This window comes from Eschscholzia californica, unplaced genomic scaffold (assembly GCF_041429995.1).
Source record: "Eschscholzia californica isolate CP2 unplaced genomic scaffold, dmEscCali1.0.p SCAF_3, whole genome shotgun sequence".
NCBI classification, from domain to species: Eukaryota; Viridiplantae; Streptophyta; class Magnoliopsida; order Ranunculales; family Papaveraceae; genus Eschscholzia; species Eschscholzia californica.
The window spans coordinates 31427638-31449389 of record NW_028238420.1 but is presented as its reverse complement, the minus strand read 5'-3'; the positions used below and the strand labels follow the sequence as shown (position 1 = coordinate 31449389).

At 36.3% G+C, this 21752-nt stretch overlaps 1 protein-coding gene across 1 annotated transcript; it reads right to left on the bottom strand.

Annotated features, from left to right (window-relative positions):
* Positions 1-363: 363 nt before the first annotated feature.
* LOC147549519 (small ubiquitin-related modifier 1-like) lies at positions 364-4110 on the bottom strand. The gene is made up of 3 exons (XM_086669130.1): positions 3849-4110; positions 709-858; positions 364-621 (listed from the first exon to the last, which is right to left on the bottom strand). Exons 1-3 carry the CDS (start codon positions 3936-3938, stop codon positions 553-555), a joined length of 309 nt encoding a protein of 102 aa, XP_086525256.1. The 5' UTR covers positions 3939-4110; the 3' UTR covers positions 364-552.
* Positions 4111-21752: the final 17642 nt, after the last annotated feature.

Here is a 21752-nt window from a genome sequence, read left to right as displayed (position 1 = left end):
ATTAAGTCATTTAGACATGTACACCTCCCAAATTCTTCTAAAAAATGGCAACCTCTGCACCCACCAAATTTCATGCCAACCGAAAACCCCAACGAGCCGACCCTCGTGAAGAAGATGAAGTTAGAGAGAGAGAGAGAGAGAGAGAGAGAGAGAGAGAGAGAGAGAGAGAGAGAGACTTCAAAAGACAATAAGAGTGAATAATAGTACTCCAAATACTTCTCTCTTGGGCTCTCAACTTCCCTTTTCACTGCTGCCAAGAAGTTCTACATGATATGAGCCCATATTCACTCATTCATGAACCTCATGGTACACTTTAGAAGCACAAACAACTAATAACTAGCCCTGCAAAAGTTGCCAACAATAGAAAGAAAATGGATATCAATCATTCATTCACAAAAGCTAGATTTTAGTCTTCTCTAACAAAACATTATCTTTCAAATCCCTCTGAGTTTACCGATATTGTAATTAAACCTAAAGTGTTGCATGAATTACAGACACAATAGAAATATGTGAGAATCCCTTCCTTAGTAGAAACTAGCTGAGTCTTTAATTTTAGTAGAGTATAGAACCACCAGTTTGGTGCAGCATCGCATCAATCTCATCTCCTTCTTCCATTTCAAGCTACAAAAAGAAAAGATCACACAAGTCAAATACTTGGCTATTATAACTCGCAATTTTATTTAAAGATGTGAGAAGGAGAAAAAATACTTCATCAGGAGTCTGCTCTCCCCTAACACGACGACCATCAAACAAGAAAGCAATTGAGTTCAAATCCACAGACTGTCGATCACAGTATGCATTCATCAGCTTTCGCAATTGAGTGTTCCTCTTAATCCTGAAGAAAACTTCATTCCCATCCTATAACCAAAGACAGCCAAAACCTGTCAGGTAAGAAGCCATCTGACACAGGCGAAACCAGGAGCTTTACTGAAAGGGGTTGTTTTATACACTTGGCTCTTCCAAATTGCTGTAATAGAATTGGCTTTTAATTGTAACATACTAACATCACTTGACATAGGTGCATCATTGGTTTGGAATTTGAGCTATGTAAAAGATTAACCTCCTTCCAATTCCCAAATGTAAGACGGATCATAATCAAGATTTCAAGCGAAGAAACCTAATGATAATGTTGCATATCATGATTAATTATTAAACTCAGTGGGGGAGAGAGAATATCCTACTCAACCGACAGTTCGCTTATGAAATACTATTTAGGACACTTCAATAGAAGATGCAAAAAGTAGAAGATTTAGTGCCTCCGGATAGAAAAGAGAGTAAAAAATTAGTGCTTTGTCCATAAGGACCTCAAACACCACATTCAGCATGCTCAAATGAAGATGGAGATCACTTTTGATAGAAATGATCTCAATCAGTGATTGTGAAAGATGCTTCTAATAGGACACCCGCATCATATGATGTACAAACAATATTTAATCTGCTAGCTGAACTACTCAAATGCTATGAATGAGAAACACCTGTGCTATGAAGCAAAAAATTGGACCATTTACAACTCCACTCTAACCTTCAATCACCTCAGTCTATCACTTTATTATTTTTCCAAGTTTGGCGGTCGCTTCACATTGCAATAAACCAGAACCAAGGAATCAGTCAACCCAGTGACTCACCAAACATATTGAACATAAGGTCAGTCGACTCAGTCCATAACTGAATTAGAAGTATTATAATGATAAAACGAACCAAAACATAATGAGCCGTTCTATATTTAGACTCCTTGAAGCAATACCAATGTTGAAACACATGCTAAATTGCTAATTGAAGTTCAATCTCCCATTCACCTGTTTCTGCTGGTTTTAGGCATTATCATTGCCCATCTCACAGCCACGAAAGAAATACAGTCCTATGTTTAAGAACAATGTCACGTGGAAAGGGTATTATTCTATTACGTAATACGCTACCATGTTGATATGAGGTATGCTAGGGATAATATGTTATACCTCTTCGAAACGGTAATTTTTTTTTAATTGGGTGTAGTATGTTCTGGATAACTTTTCTTTGAAGATTTGATTCAATTAAAAATAAAGAGGAAAAAGATACAAGGGGCCGGCCTAAAAAGGCGGAAGACACCTCTTAGCAGCCAAGGGCCAGTAGCAAACATAAATCACATCTGTAAAAGCCTCCCAGCTAACGAAAAGAATCTAGGAAAGAAGGTGCTTTGCCCAATGCATTTGCTTGGTCCAGTAGAAGAGGGTTGTTTGAATAGTTAGGATAGTCCACTTTCATCCACAATTTTATTTTCGAAAATGATATTGCTCCTTTCTTTCCAAATCCCCTAGAAGATTGTATGGGGAATGATCTTCCAGAGATCTTTCCCTCGAGTAGGGAATCTCAGGCTGTCCCATTGGACTATAAATTGGTCAATGCCCTCTGGAATCACTTAAGATAGGCCAAGCGACTCAATGAAGAAGTTCTGCATAGAAAAGGCCCTGAGCAATTGAGGAGCAGGTGACGTTTGCTTTCATTATCCCTCTTGCATCTGGGCACCAACTTGGCCGAAACATACCTTCGTGACACAGGATTTCGGCTGTCATAACTCTGTTTAAAACTGCCGCCCAGATTGTAAAGAAATCCTGGTTAAGATGAACTTGTTCCACACTGCTTTCGTCTTATTCAATAGATACAGTTACCCATTCTATAATGCATATGGAATAGATGGTAGATCCATAAAACTTAACACCCTAAATAGTTAAGTGAAAAAAAAACTTATTGTTAATTCAATGGTACCAAAGCATATTACTCTGCTATGTAGTAGAACAAGTATCTGTATGCGACACTCTACCATGCGAGTATCCAGTACATTGGGGGTGTACCTCTTTGGTACGCTATTTCGGCTAAACTACGTGTTGGGATATTTTTGTAGACATCTTTTTACCAAAATTTCCCTAAAGAATATGTACTCTTTATGATGCATATATATTAGACACACTCAGTCCAAAACAGTATATCTTTATGAAGCTTAAAATCTTAACAAGCTAACTAAAAAATCTTGCAATTAAAAACTCAACTAGGTGAGCATCATAGATTTTCACAAAGAAACTAGTTAATTACGTCTGAAAATTTCGACTCTCCAAATTCTGGATACCGGATCTCAAACCCACACAAAGACGGTACCGATTATGCGGTACACGAGGAGGCAGAGAAGGGGGGATCTGAGTATCTCGTATCGTCGGGTTAATTACTCAACTAGTGAAGTAGATAGATTATAAGACAAAAATTGAGTTAATAAAGGGCGGACATTTCGGTATGCCAAATTTGGAGTATTGAATCCCAAAAGTACACAAAGACGGTACGGGGAATCCAATAAGTGATTCTCTACCACAGCTTCCTGAGAATTCCATGTTGACACACATTTCATGCTTTTAATCACTTAAATCTCTTCTTCTATAACAATTGGAACAGAGTAATCACTCAAAATAATACTGAACATACAATCAAATCCATACAAGTATATAGGTAGAAATAATAAAGATGGAACAAATACCCATCACCAAAAGGCAATTCTCCAAACTTATTATACTTTCAAATTAATAAGGCAGAATAAAATCCAACCAAAAGCATCATATATATTCCCCCTAAGGCTTCAATCATTTAAACAAAAACAGTACTACTTCTTTCAGCATAAAACAAACCCTAGGATTTCAAAAGTAGTGAAGATTGTGTACAACAAGAAAGAACAAAACCTCAAATTAACAGTCAGATAAGAAAAAAAAACATGCCAGGAATAAAAATAGATCAAATCAAATAATAAAAATAATAAAAATCAAATCAAATAATAAAAAAGTTGAATCAGATATTACTATTCAAAACCCTAGAGAGAAAAAGAGATATACCTGGCCCTTAACCTTGAGATTGATGTGAACAGCTGCAGATTGATCGTTGGGTTTTTTGTCTTCCTCCTGGTTTGGCGCTGCAGCCGACATTTTCTAAGCTTCCTCCGATATTTGGGTGTTTCTTTCTTTCTTTAACAAATTATTCTCTCTCTCTCCCTCTCTCTCTCTCTCTCTCTCTCTCTCTCTCTCTCTCTCTCTCTCTCTCTCTCTCCTTCAAACTCACCCTACCGAGTCAGTTTCTGCTTTTTATAATAAACCCCTAAACAAAAACAGAACATGATACCCTTTTATATGGTTTTGACTTTTGATCGGATGGTGGATGATTGGAGGTCTTTAGATTTGGATTTTCTGAAGTTTTGTTTTGGGGAAATACATATATTTTCTGGGATACAAACTTCTGGGTGGAAACAAATAAAATTTGGTCAGTGGTTGGACACCCCTCTTAAAGTCCATGAGGTCATGGCATCGAGTTTCGGTAGAAGCAGTTTGTCATCAAGATTTATCCTATGTAATTTAGGCTATAAATAGTAATAATTTATCGGGTTTTTGGGCCTCTTTGTTGTTGGACTTTAGGCCACTTTCTTTCTTAGTTTAAATTAGGCGGTTATCATGCTTATTACATCTTCATGATGTATGCCTTGTAACGATTAACGTAGATCCTAGTCGAATTCTAAAAAAAAAATTGTGATCTTTTGCATTCTCCAAACATCACTCACCACTAATTTCGGCGTGTTATTTTCTCTCTCTAAGATCTTTCTCTCTCTCTCGAATCTCTATCAGATCTCTCTCTCTTGAATCTCTATCAGATCTCTCTAGTTTTCATTTTAATAGTTGTTTCAATTAAGAAACAAATCAGTTTTTTTTAATGATCAAATTGATAAGCATTTGGATTTACTAAACAAGACAAGAAAACTAACCCAAACCCTAGAATCTTAGTGATATTAGTTAGTAAAATCCAATTCAGAGCTGAAGCAGATAAGCAATAATTTGGGATTCTGGTTTTTCGTATAATCATCAATCAGTAACATACGGAGGATCAATTTCAAGAGCGACGTGAAGTGATTAATCGAAGTACTAACTAGATTCGTCGTTTTATACCCAATTTGTTGATGAAGGAAAAAAAATCTTTCATGATCATTCCTTGAAGACGATGAAATTGTTGTTTGAAAACCCCTCCTAAATCTCGGTACCCATTTTTCCAATTCTTTCTGTGATTTCACAATTAAAACTTTCTCACTCTCACTCTAAACAAAGAACAGGTTGGAATTTCGTTCTCAACAGATTGGAGAGCGAGAGAGAATCTGAGAGGAAGAGATCAAAGAGAGAGAATCTGAGAGGGAGACGAGAGAGAGATGGAGATTAAGGTGTGTTTGGAAAAGAAAAAAAATTCAACTTTAAGAAATTTTGTACCCCAAAAACTTTTTTTCCCGCCAAAATCCCGACCTTTTTCGATAGTCCAATTCTTTTTTTTTTTTCTTTTCTTTTTTATTAACAGTTACACGGTTTAAAGGGCATCCATCAATGTTTTGGGTCTAATCGCTATTATAAGAGCAACTTTAATGCAACCACTGCAACCCTGACTTAGGCCTGAAATTTCAACTCAACTCAAAATTAAAAGCCTTAGCTCTGCCTCAAAAATCAACTTCAACTAAAGAGAGACCTAAGCCTAAAATTTGTGCATGTGGGAAACGCATGTGTGAGTTTTTTGCGGGTGTGCGAAAAAAGTGTATGATCTTTTGTATGTGTGAAACACGTGTGTGAAATATTTTCGAAAACAAAAAACTAATTAGATTTAAAAAACAAAAACAAAAAACTTATTAACTTAAAAAACAAAAACTAATTGTAGTTTAAAAAAAGAAAAAACTAGATATATTAAAAAAAATTATGGTTATTAGATGTGATCGATTTCAGAGTTTAGAAGAAGCTTAAACTCAATTTCAGAGTTTAGAAAAAGTGATGTAAAAGGTGTAAGTCAGGTGTGAATATATTAAAGGTTAATGAAAGTGTTAGGGAACTTAGTGAGTGTTAGATGTTAGTTAACAGTGGGTTAACTAACACTAACTAACTTTTACTTTCTCTCTTTAAGATCTCACTATATAAACAGAGGATCAACTTTTTTGTGATTATTGAAAACATTCTAATAAATTCACACTCTGATTTCCTTTATGGTATCAGAGCCACTCCTTTGAATCTCAGGTTGTTCATCAAAACCTAGAAATGATAATGGCGTCACCGAGTGAATCAAGTTCTTCCGCTTCTTTAACACCAAGTGAAAGATTTAGGTTTTGGGTGAGGAAAACCATATACCTCCATATCTATTTATACTAGAAGAGAATTACAATAGATGGAAATAAATAACATAGATATAGAATTAATCCTAATTGTAATATATTCATATCTTGGAGATATATATGAGAATATTTCCTTTGAATTTCTTGGGTAGGAACATTTGACTCGAATACCTCTTTTACCCTTATTACCCTCCCGCAAATTGAACGAAGGATCAAACTAAAAGTTCAATTTGGGAAATAACTTCATGGAGAGAAACTTCATGATACGATTCTACGGCATATACTTCATTATAATGGATTGATTGTTAAGAAGCTTTTGTTTGGTGTAGATTACACAAATAACCAAGTAATTTAGGACAGTGGTAACGAGCAAACATGACATAATCACAACGGATTTAGAGGTCATTTAATAAAAAGGTTGCACTTAGTGAGCATAACCACTTTAGGTCCAGAGGCCCATGGCAACAAGATTGCACTTAGTGAACGTAATCACAACGGATTCAGAGGTTCATGGCAAAAAATAATCAGCGTCAAAACTGAGGTAATAATCAAAGACCGAGAAGATTTCCAAATGGGAAGAAACAAAATAACTGCTCCTGCCAAAACTGCCCCTTTTTACGATTATTTTATGATACCGATTTTCCACCAGCACATAACTAACTTGAATAATAAACCATTAACATGAACTGAGTAACACTATGAAGATCATCCTGAATATCTTTCCTTAGATTGATTATAATCTATTTATTAGCAACTACTCCTATATAAGTATCACCCAAACTACGATTTGTTGAATCAAATATACTGAGAATACTAAAAAAAACCTAATTTAATTGAAACTGATAAAGAAAAAAAATTTAACGATTCCGGCGGACGATGGTCATTGAAGTGACAACTGCCGCCGGTTAAGCGGAAGCAAAATATGATCGAACTATACTCGTTAGAGTTTTCTAGGCTCAGATACCATGAAAGATTTAGGTTTTGGGTGAGGAAAACCATATACCTACATATCTATTTATACTAGAAGAGAATTACAATAGATGGAAATAAATAACATAGATATAAAAATAATCTTAATTCTAATATATTCATATCTTGGAGATATATATGAGAATATTTCCTTTGCATTTATTGGGTAGGAATATTTGACTTGAATACCTCTTTTACCCTTATTATCAAGTTCTCCCGCTTCTTTAAACACCTAATCATGAAATTAGAAATTTTCAAATTCCTATTTCAAATGCTACGAGTTTGGTTTTAAAAAAACTAGATGAATCAAATTATCTGATATGGAAAAATCAGATCGAGAGTATGTTAATTATAGATCTAATTTGGATATATTGAAGGTTTAGTTACAGATGCTGAGATGTTCATTGAAGAAGATGATTGTCAAGTTCCAAACCAGGCATATCTTCAAGGGCGAAAACAAGATAACTTCGTTAAATCCTACTTGAAGGCAACCTTCTCTAGATCAATTTCTTTAGATGTTTTAGGTCTGAAAAAATCTCGTGATATCTGGATCTATCTTGAAACAAATTATGCTCAATAATTTGAAGCAAAGAAATCATTACTTCGAAAACAACTTCAGAATGTTCAAAGAGGTTCACAATCTATAACTAAATTTCTTTAAAAGATCAATAGTATTGCAGATGCTTTGAGTTCAGTCAATGATAAAGTTTCAGATGAAGAACTAGTTCGTAATATTCTTTAATGTGTTGGAGATGATTATGATCATTTCGTCATTGCAATAGAGCATCAAACTGATAAAATTACCTTTCAGACCTCGCTTGCTTCATCATGAGCAATAGTTACTTAAGAATCAAGAACAAGTTGGAGATTCTACTTGTGCATTTTTTTTACTAAGAAATCATCTCAAAATCATAGATTTGGTTATAATCCAAATCAAAATCAGAGATATAATCAACATCATGTCTCTTCTAGTCGGAATCAAGGTCAAAACAGATCAAATCAAACAGAAATCCAAATTTAGCTCAACATTTGAAGCCAAATCATCAGAACAAACATTCAACACATCAAAATCAACAAGAAATTTCATCTACTAAACGAGGTCTTGCTCAGAACTTTGATTTCTCTGTTGTTCCTTGTGGTATTTGCTAACGATGAGGTCATTTAGCCAATAAATGTTTCTGTTGTTATAATCCACCTAAAATAACTCAAGTAGGTCAGTCATATACAAAACCTCCTCAGTCAAAATTTGTTGGACTTCATCTCACAAAAGAATGGGATAACCAAGATGGTTCAGATGATTCAGATGAAGAATGTAATGTGGTTTAAGTTGGATATGCAGAGTTCTATTATGACAACACTGATAAAAATTGTGATAATTCCACACCTTGGTTGGCTGATTCAGGAGCTATCAGTCATATGACTTTTGATGATTCTCTTCTTAAGGATATTCAACTCTATATAGGCAAGGAAGCAGTTAAAATTGGTAATAGCAAGAGATTTCCAATTCTTCGAATAGGGTACACAATTCTTAGTACCTCATCTCATAATTTTCATTTGAATAAGGTTCTTCATGTTCCTCATTTAGCTAGAAATCTACTTTATGTTTCCAAGTTCACTAAAAAAACTCATGCTCTATTGAGTTTCTACCTAGTGGTTATCTTATTAAAGATCTTTATAGTAAAGAAATACTTGATGTAGGTCCTGTTGTAAATGATCTATACCATATAAACTTTGATCAATCATCTTATGGTGACTCTATGACCTCTCCTGAAGCCTATAGTTTCAGCTACTTCTTCTCTTTGACATAAGAGATTAGGACATCCAGCAAATCAGATTGTTCATGATCTTCAAAAATCTGATCTTATACAATTCACACACTCAGATTTTCCTACTGTTTGTTAATCATGTCAAATGGGTAAGAGTAAGCGTCTTCCCTTTTCTCTCTTAGTTACATATACCAAAGCTCCACTTGAATTGGTACATTGTTACATATGGGATCGTCCACTAAAATTTCTACTGGTGAGTATAGTTACTACATTATGTTTATTGATGATTTCTACAGATATACTTAGATTTATCCTCTAAAGCAAAGATCTGGGAGTCTCTCTTGCTTTAAACACTTTAAAACTCAAAAAGAGAACATTTTGACAACATTTATTAAGCATTTTCAGGCAGATGGTGCTCCAGAGCTTGAAAAGGGTGTGTTTGAAGCCTTTCTTAGTGAGTATGGCATTTCTTTGAGGTGTTCTTGCCCTCATTTTCCTCAGCAAAATGGTTTAGCTGAGAGAAAACATAAAAATATATTTGAGATGGGTCTTACATTACTTGCTCAGGCTTCTCTTCCTAATGAATTTCAGTTGGATGCTTTTTTCACTGTTAAGGTGTTGGGTTATGATTATACCTTTCAGGTACTTTTTCAGACTACACCTGATTATTCACTTCTTAATTAAAGTCTTTGGTTGTACTTGTTATCCTTATCTTGGTTCTACAAGAAGGACAAGTTGAGTCCAAAATCATTTAAGTGTGTGTTTCTTGAATATAACTCTATTCATAAAGGCTATAAGTGTTATGACTATGTTAAACCCAGATTATATTTTTCCAGACATGTCATCTTTGATGAGTCTGATTTTCTATATGCTACTATGTTAGTTCTTCATCTACTTCAGTGACTCTTGAGTCTTGAGGTTGTTACTTTACCAACTAAAGTTACAGACACTCATTCTCCTCCTTCTTTATTTCTACCATCTGTGGCTACTCTTAGTTCATCTTATCCAACTATGGCATTTTCTCCTTCTTCTCAATCTCCTTCTGTTCAGTTACATCTTGTACCCTATACAGCTACTATGGTCACTCGAGCTTAGAGAGGGATTGTGAAGCCTAAGTACTTGCCTGATTATGTATGGTATATGTTATAGCATTTGTCACCCTTTGGCAGCTACTTATGTTTCTGAATTGACAAGTCAGGAACCAACTTTTTACACTATGTCCTCCAAAGATGCTAGGTGGGCAAATGCTATGAAAGAGGATTTTGAAGCTTTGTAGAGCAAGGAAACATGAGAACACGTTTCATCTCAACCTGGTATAAAAATCTTAGGTTGTAAATGGGTTTATAAGCTTAAACAAAAGGCAGATGGTAACATTGATAGTTACGAATCCAGATTGGTGGCTAAAGGATACCGTCAACAAGATTAAGTTGATTATCATGAAATATTCAGTCCTGTAGTTAAAGCTACTACCATTAGAACTTTCTCACTCTTGCAATGTCTAAAGATTGGCCGTTCGACAGTTGGATGTTTCATATGCATTTCTTCATGGGTCTTTGCAAGAAAATGTGTTCATAAACAACCTGCTGGTTTTGTTGATCAATCTAAGAAGGATTTTGTTTTCCATTTAAAGAAATCTTTGTATGGTCTAAAGCAGACCCTAAGGGCATGGTTTGAAAATTTTGGAAGATTTCTTCAGGACTTTGGCCTTCAGAAAAGTAGCTCAGACACTTCCATGTTTGTTTTATGTCATGGACCTGATATGATGGTTTTATTGCTCTATGTTGATGACATTGTCTTGACTGGATCTTCTTCTTACCTTATTGATTCTTTGCTTGCTTTTCTTCAAAGGGAATTTGCTATAAAACATTTGGGATCATTGCACTATTTTCTTGGCATAGAGGTTGTAAAAGATGGAGATTCTTTGTTACTGACTCAAAGGAAGTACACTCTTGAAATTCTTCAACAACAAGATATGTTGGACTGTAAACGCTGCTCTAACCTGTTCCAAATATACCTAGAGTCTCTCTTCATGATGGTGATCTTCTTCAAGATGTTACTTTTTATAGAAGAGTTGTGGGTGCCTTACAATATCTCACTTTAACTCGAACAAATATTTGTTTTGGTGCTAACTACCTTGCTTAATTTCAGCACTCTCCCACAACTGCTTATTTGCAGCTTCTTAAAGGGTACTCTTAGGTCAGGAATCACCATTTCTAAGACTGATTTGTCTCAGCTCAAGGCTTATTGGGTTGGGTGCCCTGACTCTCGTCGTTGGACTTCTAGTCTATGTGTGTTTTCGGGTTCCAACTTGCTGGTTTTGGTAGCCAAGAAGCAACCAACTGTGGCACGCTCCTCTGTTGAGGCTGAGTACAAAGCAATGGTTATGGATGCTAGTGACATATTATGGGTATCTTACTTACTTACTTCATGAATTGGGTATTCCAGTTTCATTACCATCTTCTCTCTTCAGTGATAGTTTGAGTGCTAAACACTTAGCCAATAACCCAGTTTTTCATGCTCGAACCAAACACATCAAGGTAGATTATCATTTTGTGTGTGAGCTGGTGTCGAATGGTCCTCTTCTTCCACAATACATCTCTACCACTTAGCAATTGGTAGATATCTTCACCAATTGGCTTTGTCTTGCTCAATTTACCTTCTTTCGTGACAAACTCATGTTGGTTCGACATTTGTTTAAGGGGGGGGGGGGGGGGGTTAGGACTGGGAAAACGGTCCGGAAACCCGAGATCCGACCCTAACAGCCCGATCCGCAAGAATCCAGAGACCGGAAAAAACCTGAGGCAGGATCACCCAACCCGTTTAGACGGACTCTAGTGTTGGGTTTAACATGTATTTAATACATAATCTAATTAGTGTTGGTAGCGGAATCTCAAATATCTAATGTTTAACACTAAGTTATCCAAGATCTATACACGAACTAACTATGAACTAGAAGGAAGAAGAATACCTTTAATCGCTTTCCCACGAACTAAATTCTGACCAGTATTCGGAAGATAAAGAGCTTCAAGTGGAGCTCCTCTACTTGAGACACCGAATTGTATAACTCGAACTCCCTTTTTTCAGTCAGCTAGGACTTCTTGAAGGTTGAGATGAAGAACTGCTTCTTCTAGACTTGATAAATAGAATGGGAACTTTTTCTCTAAAATCTTCTCTTTCCAATAGTTGTGTGAAGAGAATGATTTTCTTCAGAGAAAATTCCACACCTTTTCTGAACTCATAATGGGGCTTAATATAGGCATTACCTTAGTAGAGTCCCACTCAAATAAGGAATCCTAAAAGTCTCTCAGAAAAGATAAGTACAAGTTAGTGTTTAAACTAACCGGGACTCTTAATATGGGGAAACCCTAACTAGGGTTTCCTCATGGTCTGGCCGACCAGAGTAGCCCTTAATGGGCTTACTCTGCCCCGCCCACCTCCTTAATAAGGTTGGCCATGGATCTCCCCTTAAGGGAATCTCTTGTTGCCCCCTTAAAGTGGGTTTTTGCCTTTTCAGACTTCTCTTTCGAGCCCGATTCTTTCTATCTCTTAGACTGGATCATATCCATCTATATATTAGTTCTCATTAGTCTATTCTCACTATTCAAGTTACCAATTCTTATGTGTAACCCGTTGTAGGATCCGGTCTATGTTAGCCGCGGATAATCGAAGTGATCCGACAATCGTAAGCGGCTTCTAGCTAAGCACTACGACTCCTAATTGAACCGGATTGATTGATCTTCCAATTAAGTCATCATTATCCTATAAGCCAAATCGTACGCATTGCCATCTTGGTCGAAGGATATTCCTTTGAAAGGATATACCTTAAGACTCCAAGGACATATATCCTTCAGTCTCCAACTTGTACTTAAAACAAGTGCAATGCTTGATTTCCATGTCTTTTCATATCTCATCTGATGCGTCATATTTTATCAGACTTTCTTGATCGGGAGGACAAACTTTCAAATCAAATGATTAACTTTTAATCCATTTGATCACGGCCATGCATTTTCAGTTATCACTCCTCAAGTGGCTTAGAGATACTTTATCCTAACTCTCGCTAGGAAGACATATTCCATTCTTGTACTCCCACTCAGCTTCATGTCTATTATGTTTCACCCGACCTCCTTTTTTATAACCTCCTGTTACGGCGCTGAGTTTGATGGGACCAAGGCTTGACATTCCTTACATAAGATGAGTGAGTACTCATGTTTTGAGGAATCTCTTTGATTTGCTAAATGAGAGTTATGACGTTCATATCTTCAACTTCTTGAAGTACTCTCACTTGGTGGGTTTCAATGTATCTTTATACACCCATGAAGTTTGACTTGAATTCTCTAATTCATATAGCCCAAGAAACAGCGCTATCGTATCAATCACTCATGCTAGTCTTCTTAAGTCATCGTTGTCCAATCGATGTCATGGACTAGGGTTATTTTATAGAATGGAATGCTTCCATGTTCACTCAGCAGGGTTTCTTTCATTAGATCACGTATCTAATAAACCTGCCTGGAACTTTGCATTATTTTTGGACTGTCGTCTAAATTCTAAACCACAATTTAGATGACGAAATAAATTTAATTTATTTCGGATAACAAGATTTTGTAAAAGTGAGTTTCCCACGTAAACTCTTTTACGTGCCTAATTTTACACGTCTCTTAGGGCAATCTTTCATGACCCTAACTCCTTAGATTCATACATCTCCCATGTTTGATCTAAGGTGACAATTTAGTTTTGTGGATTCAATCCACTATTCGTTTTCATTTTGCTTATCATTATTATGCTGAAGAACGCTTTCGTCAACTTTTACAATAATGTCTGTTTTCTTGAACTGAAACTAACACTTCCTAAGTCCTAATTGTACTTTCTTTACTAGTAGAGTTTGCAACGACACCCACTGTGAAAAACTTCTTTTTCACCTAGTTGTCCTTCTTAAAATACTCCTATCTTTATTTTTGGAAGATTACTTTTATGACTTTCTTCAACTTTTACTTTCAGAGACACTTTCTTAGATACTCCAAGTATCCTAGGAACTTCTTTGTTGTTTATGGGGCGACGACATCAAAATACTTATGTATTTCTAGATGTGCGGCTAAACATCGATCATCTTCATAATCGATCTCATGTCTCACGACATTAGTATTTTCCTCATGTGTGCTTTTGCTCATAAGGACTTCCAAATTCTGATTTCTTGCTTAGCAGTGATCCATGAGAGATCACATGCATAAACTAATGATTTACTAAGAGTCTAGAAGATTATCCTAATCGCTAGTTTTCCCTCGAATCTTTCCAATCGCTTTAGGAGACCAAGAGCTCCAATTGTAGCTCCTGTACTTAAGACACCGAATGGTCTACTTAATCTCCCACCTTGAAATCTAGCTAGAACTCCAATGATAGTTTGATAAGAAGAACACTTCTTCTTGAATGACTAGTTGATAGCTTTTGGGAATTAGCTCACTTTGTCTTCTTTACTTGATGTGGTAGAGTAAGAAAGCTAAATTTCACACCTTATTCACTGTCCACCTCTAATTTGGTTTCCTAAAAGACCCTTTTGAATAAGATTAAGGAAATAGTCGAAAATAGCAACTAGTTGATATTTTCTCAATTCCTTGAGGAGGTGACGTCCAAACCCAGCCAAAATTGGCCTATTTGGTCTTCCCTATTATGGGAACTGACCCTCCAATTTTTAGCCCAATCCGAGTCCAAAAAGTCTCTTTTTGCCTCTAGGTCCAAAACCCCTTTTTCGGACCTTTTTGCTATCTTTGCCTAAACTTATTTAGGCCTATGAAACATATTTATGGGGCTCTCCCATGATTTTATATCTCACTCCCACTATTCATATCATCCGATTAAGTATCCATTCTTATGTGTAACCCGTTGTAGGATCCGGTCGAAGTTAGCCGCGAATTACTTCGTAATTCGACGATCGTAATTGGTTTCTAGCTAAACACTACGATCCCTAAATCAACCAGACTTGATGATCTTCTTCATCAATTGTCCTATCTGACAAATTACTCGCAATGCAATCTTGGTCGAAGGACATCTCCTTCAAAACCTAGTACTAATAAGTCATGCTCGAGTAAGATGTCTGGTAGTACTTCAAAACTCGTGTTCGTTATGAGTTTCACGTTGTAGGTCTTGTTTCCAGTAAATAAATGTTCTGAAACTCTTTTTTTTTGTTGAAAAGATGTGTTGAAACTTGGTAAAAATAACTTCTTATGTGAAGGATACCAAACGGTAAAAGATGTTGCCCCCTTTGCCTAGTTCCAATGATACTATTTCTGAAGGAAAATTCTATAGACACATCGAAACGCTATAGCACCACAGAACTCCTAAGATCATTCTTGGTGTTTTAAAGATTCTTGTCATGGCCGGCGGTAAACTATATCATGGTCTTTAGGAGAGAGAGATTGGTAGTGGTTAGAAGTTGCGGCGGTGGAGGAGAGGTGAAGATGAATATTTAGGATGTCCCAAAGAATCCACACAGAAGAAAGTTCAATAGGTGCCTCCTGCCCACATAAATAGCCCACAAATATCGGTTGTAGGGTGCCTTTAGCGATAATAGGGTACCTAGAGGACTTCCGTAGTGTAGATTTTGGCCACACCCATTTCGCTGCACTTGACCAAGTCAAGTTTCAGTTACACTTTATCCAGCCACTTCAAGGTTCTTTTTTAGTAGTAACACTGATATCATACTATTCTTTCCTTCAATATATAGTCTAGTTGTTGATACTTTGTATTAGCGTTTTAATAATGAAAATCATAAGATGGGGATAAAAATTCAATTTTTTATATTGATCTGAATAAAACGATAAATACAGAAAATCCTTCAAAACATATAAACCATTCCATAATCTCCGTTTCAAGTTTTTCAATGAAACTGGTGCTTTATTTGGAATGTTATAAATTTGTGAAGGTAACCTATCAGACAGACACGTCTAATAGGTGCATAAACCCATTGATCTGAAGCTTCCGCTTGATAAGAGAACATGTCATTACAAACCGATATGTTGTAGAACTTATTTATGAGTTTGTTACCGATTTTTTTAATAATCGTGTTGGCTGGTGGCCTCCGATGAATGGCAGTGAATAGCTACTATTTTTTTTGTTCCCCAAAGCATATAGAATGGCCACTTCTTACATATTCAGACAGACAGTTTTCGTTTATGAATTCTCAAGATTTTGCCATACCAGCGGACAACGGTGAAGATAATTAACATGAGTAAGTAAATAAGTTCATCAACACGGAGATTCCTGAATTTCTATAAACGTCTCTTTTGTAAATAAAAAATGAGTTATCTTTAAACCTAAACATATCGTCTTCAAGCGAAAGTAATATATCTTCCAATGAACCACTTATAGAGGAAAACCTAGGGGTCTAATTAATAACAAAGGGGTCCTAGTGTTTATAAATCTTCGTAAAGTTTTTTGAGAAAGACAAAATCTTTGAAAGTTGGAAGAAGTTTTTAACATGGTGTAAAAAAATTGGTGGTAAACACAAATTCGTCGTTTGTGTAAGCAACTCGGCCAACTGTAAAAAACCTCGACTACTATTTAGTTGTCAAAGGAGTTGTTCCGTGACGCAGATGCTCCTGTTTTACAAACGTGAGACCGTTTTAGTCAGACTAAGTAATCAATAGCAAATGTTTTTCACTTTTTTTTTTCAATGATCAAAATTATATACAGAAGTAAATGTTCTACCAGTGATAAACCAAAATGAATGAAAATTGTTGGAATCAGTACCTAGCTCAAAAGCAACTGGACCGGTTTTTGGTTAATTTGATGTACCTATATTCATTAGAATCTCGAGCAAGACGTCTCGTTGGATTCGTCTCGTCGAGCTCTTGAATTTAGACTCAATTTTGTCCAAATCCGATTCCGTATGAGTGAGTTATTACAAAATTCGTTTGGTATGGGTACCATTAACTCAAAACAAGGATTTTGAGTTAGTACCAGATTTATGAAGGAGGAAATGGTTTATTTCCTAATATATGATCCTCCATATATTTATGGTATGTTCTTTAAAATAGAAAGGTGACTCACGTGGTCGCGCGGCGTGGGCGTTTAGGGCGCATTGGGCGCTTTTGAGGCGCCCGCACGCACTTCGCACGTACGCATCGTCGCGAGGAGCGATTAAAGCCTTTGATTTTATGGTCATAGATTTGATCCGACGGTCAGGATGATTGGCGCCATTAAGATAGATCCGTTGATGATCTAACGGTGGGCGTTCAAGGCGCGAGATCTTGGTAGATCCGTTGAGATCTGACGATCAAGATGGCACCTGAAAACCAACAGACAAATATGACTGTTGGAAAGCATCCATTCGTCTATAGGCACCTATATGGAGTTTCACCAATACTCCTATAAGTACCAAACAAAATCCAACAAACAAAGAAACAAAAGTTTTAGCATTCAAAGATACAAGAGTATTTAGAGTTTAAGAAGTTAATTCATCTGTTGTTCTTACTGCTTGTTCTAAGTTCGCACGCTTTCAGAAAAAACGAAGTACTCTTAGTCGTCACACTGAAAGTTACAACCGTTGTATCCTGGGAGACAAACATCTTACTGGTTTTAGTACTAATACCAGGGTGTTCACTGTCTTAAGGAAAGAGACAACTCGACTCGGCTTTCTCTCTCTAACATTCTAATTTATCATTGTTTTAAATTATATTAATTTTTCCTATTTAATCTGTTAGAATACAGTAATAATTTTAGAGTTAAAGTTATCTCTGAATTTATTTCAGAAAGACACTTTAAAGTGTATCCCTGTTTTTATTAAAACATGAAGACTGGATTCTTGATCTTTTGCATAATATCAGATAAACAACAATCTTAAGACAGTGAAACGTATATTTTAATTTTTCTGGCTGAAACAGAAAATTAATTTGTCGTGTTATTTTGATAATCAGAAATGGCAACAACAACAACAGAATCCGCTGTTAAGGAAGTTGGTCCAAATCACGAGGAAAAACCAGAGAAGTTTTCTGGAGTTGACTTTAAGCGTTGGCAACAAAAGATGTTGTTTTATTTGACTATTTTAGGGTTAGTAAAATACCTATCTGAACCGAAGCCGACTCTTGAAAGGGATGGAGATGTTCAGCATGTATCCTCCATTGAAGCATGGAAGCATTTAGACTTTCTATGTAAGAATTACATCCTTAACTCACTGGAAAATGGTTTATACAATGTCTATTATGGTATAGACACGGCTAAGGAACTCTGGGAGACCTTGGCTAATAAATAAAAAACTGAAACAGTAGGAGTTAAGAAATTTATAGTGGGTAGATTTCTGGATTTTAAAATGACTGATATTAAACCAGTAATGGTTCAAGTCCAGGAATTTCAACTTCTTTTACAAGAATTGAAGTCTGAGAATAAGGTTGCAAACGAATCATTCCAAGTGAGGGCTATGATTGAAAAATTACCTCCATCTTGGAAGGATTTTAAGAACTACTTGAGATATAAGAACAAGGAAATGTCTCTTGAAGAAATTATCCTCAAGTTAAGAATTGAAGAGGATAGTCGTAATGCAGAGAAGAAGATAGAAAAGAATAATTCTTCTTCTGGAAAAGTCAACATGGTTGAGGGTGCACCAAACCCCAAACAGATAAGAAAGAGAATGAGACCAGGTAAGCCATCAAAGAAAAATAATGACCGCTTTGATGGTACTTGTCACAATTGTGGCAAAAAGGGTCATTTTGCTAGAGATTGTCCTACTAAACACGGCAAATTCAACAAGAACAATGATGGCGGCCATCAACTAGTGGGACTCTCGGTCAGATCATTAGTGGGCCTAACGGCCAGGTTACTACATTAACGTAGTTTCCAGATTTTAATATTTAGGGTTTCCATGTTTAGAGTCCTAGCAATCAAGGAAAGTATCCTTAGTAGTTATCTTCTTTCTTTATTTGAGTCTAACTAGGAAAGTATAATCTCTATAAAAGAGAAGTCCAGTCTGTCTTGTTATATATTGAATTGAATTATAAACAAAAACCCCTTGATTGCATCTTCTTTCTTTACAGTTATTTCAGTTTATCGTTATTATTTTCCGTTTCTACTTTAGTTTAGTAATGAATTATACTCCTTTTACGCTTCCGCAACAATCTACATCAGCTGGTATCATGAGCCTAAAAAATCCTGAAATTTTTTCACCAACAAATCACCCGGAAAGAAATAAAGTCTTCAAATCACGACTTACAATTAACAACAAAGTCTGTGATTTCATCATAGACAATGGTAGCGAAGAGAACATGATTTCCCAACGCCTTGTCAATGCTCTCCACCTACCTACAACCGAACACCCAACCCCATACAATATTGGTTGGATTACTAATCATAAAGAATTATCGGTACGAACCCAATGCACGTTCTCGTTCTCCATTGGTTCTCACTATCGTGATTCAATTTGTTGTGACGTCGTAGACATGGATAATTGTCATCTTATCTTTGGGAGACCATGGATTTTTGACGTCGACGCCACCTATCATTCCCGGGCTAACACATTCGAGTTTTCTTGGTTCCGACGAATTCTAACACTAAGACCATTAACGGAGGAACAAACAACTATAACCGGGACAACACCACCACCGAAACAGCAACTACCACCCAACCGTGATAGCACCACCATCGATATCGTGACACCACCATCACCAAAACAGCAACAACCATCCCACCATAACAGCACCACCACCGAAACCTTGACAGCACCACCACAGAAACAACATCTCACACCAAACCGGGACAACATCACCACCGAAACAGTGACAACATTACCAAACCGGGACAACATCACCAACGATGAAGAAGCAGATGATAATGATTCACAAGAAACCCAATCGAAGCTACAAGAAGATATTATTCATCTAATATTCACTAGAAATTGTGGTATGCCTGAGTATACTCTTGGGAGTTCCTTTCAAAGATCCCAGATGAAGGTTGAGTCGGAGGATGACTTTTCTAATCACTCAAAGGTACAACATTCTGGCCTTGCTGCTCATCTTAAAATTGGACCTTATGTTCATGGGGATGGTGATGAATTCAAGACTCTTGTAGAGACAACTTCGACGACGAACAATGATGATGAAGAACTTCTAATTTCAAATCATAAAATCCCTACACACCTACACAAACCAGTTTTTGGTCGACTTTGGGAATCAGTTTTGGAATTATCTAAGGGAGATGTCAGGGTTTTGATTCATAGAGCTGCTGAATACTGGCATCTACATGTTGATCTTTGGCTTGCTTTTGAAACTTATTATAAGGCAAAGCAAAGTATTAATACAACACAGAAACCAACTAATTGGATTCTTGACGCTAAACATAAAGAAGCTTCCCGTTTTCTATTAGGCGATGGCGTCAAAGAGGTATATTGTTTGGTGGGTGTGATGTTGAAGCATCTAGAGGAAATACCAATAGAAGTGAGCATGCGGGAAGAAGAGTGTTTCGTGTTTGATAAGATAGTACTATTGAAGCTTGGTTTGGGTTCTTTCACAATTTGTTACGGGAGTAAGCATCAAGTATGTGATCCTTATTCTAATTTTACTTCGATGTGTTTGAAAGAACATGCTTGGGGTGATTTTCAAACTTGTACTATCAAACCATTGATAATGAATTCTTTAGTCACTGGTGATAATATAAGATCACTTTTGAATCCAAATACAACACAAGGAGGACTTGATGCCCATCAAATATATTTTCATGATATGAGTACTGAGGTGGCAATGCTTAAATTCAAGAACAATGATTCGTTTGTAGTATTTCACAATTGCAAAAGAATCGAGAAGTTAGAAGACGACAATCACCCGTATCGTACATTGTTCCTACGAAGTTTTTCTATTCCTCGATTGTTTTCATTCAAGGAAGAAGTCCATACGGCATTAGTTCTTGACACATTAATTCTTTCGACAAGAAACAAGGTTGACTACGTATTGCATGGGGACACAAGATGCATTGATTTTCTTCCCACAAAGAAAAATGTTGTCTTTAGGGTATCTTTAATCAAACTAAAAGATGACAAAAAATTATTCAAGAAGGATGTGGTATTTTCACTGATTTTGTTCAAAGATGATGGGAGATGGTATTTTCAAGTTGTTATTAAACGTTACAAGTTCATATACGTACCGGATGGGATGACGACATTCATGGTTTATCCAAGACCGAAGAAGGTAATATTTGTGGTGTCTTTCATCAAACTAAAAGATGACGGGCGATGTCGCAGTTTATTGGACTTTTATGCACCATTATTATTTTTTCGAGTTTCTTAGCATCATACGATTCAAATTATATTTGGTTATATGGTCCTTATTTGTCTTCTACGAATTTTCGGCAAATGTTGCGCAATGTGGGAACTCAGGATTGCCTTGGTGAAGTCATTGTATGAGGTACCGCCAATCTTTTCTTTCTCGAAAGGTTCCAGAAGAACTTTCTCTAACGATATCTACCAGTTTTATCCAGAAGGGCCAATTTATGACGACACCAACTTGGGGACAAGTTGTTCCTCAGAGGGGGAGTATGATGGCGGCCATCCAACTAGTGGGCCTCTCGGTCAGATCATTAGTGGGCCTAACGGCCAGGTTACTACATTAGCGTAGTTTCCAGATTTTAATATTTAGGGTTTCCATGTTTAGAGTCCTAGCAATCAAGGAAAGTATCCTTAGTAGTTATCTTTTTTCTTTATTTGAGTCTAACTAGGAAAGTATAATCTCTATATAAGAGAAGTCCAGTCTGTCTTGTTAAACATTGAATTGAATTATAAATAAAAACCCCTTGATTGCATCTTCTTTCTTTACAGTTATTTCAGTTTATCGTTATTATTTTCCGTTTCTACTTTAGTTTAGTAATGAATTCTACTTCTTTTACGCTTCCGCAACAATCTACATCAA

Bases quoted from the DNA above. Each gene is read 5' to 3' on its own strand.
- LOC147549519 (XM_086669130.1), bottom strand. From the start codon at position 3,938: ATGTCGGCTGCAGCGCCAAACCAGGAGGAAGACAAAAAACCCAACGAT. The intron at 859-3,848 runs GTATATCTCTTT...CTTTGGTTATAG, and splicing joins ATCTCAAGGTTAAGGGCCAG to GATGGGAATGAAGTTTTCTT. The intron at 622-708 runs GTATTTTTTCTC...TTCTTTTTGTAG, and splicing joins GAGAGCAGACTCCTGATGAA to CTTGAAATGGAAGAAGGAGA.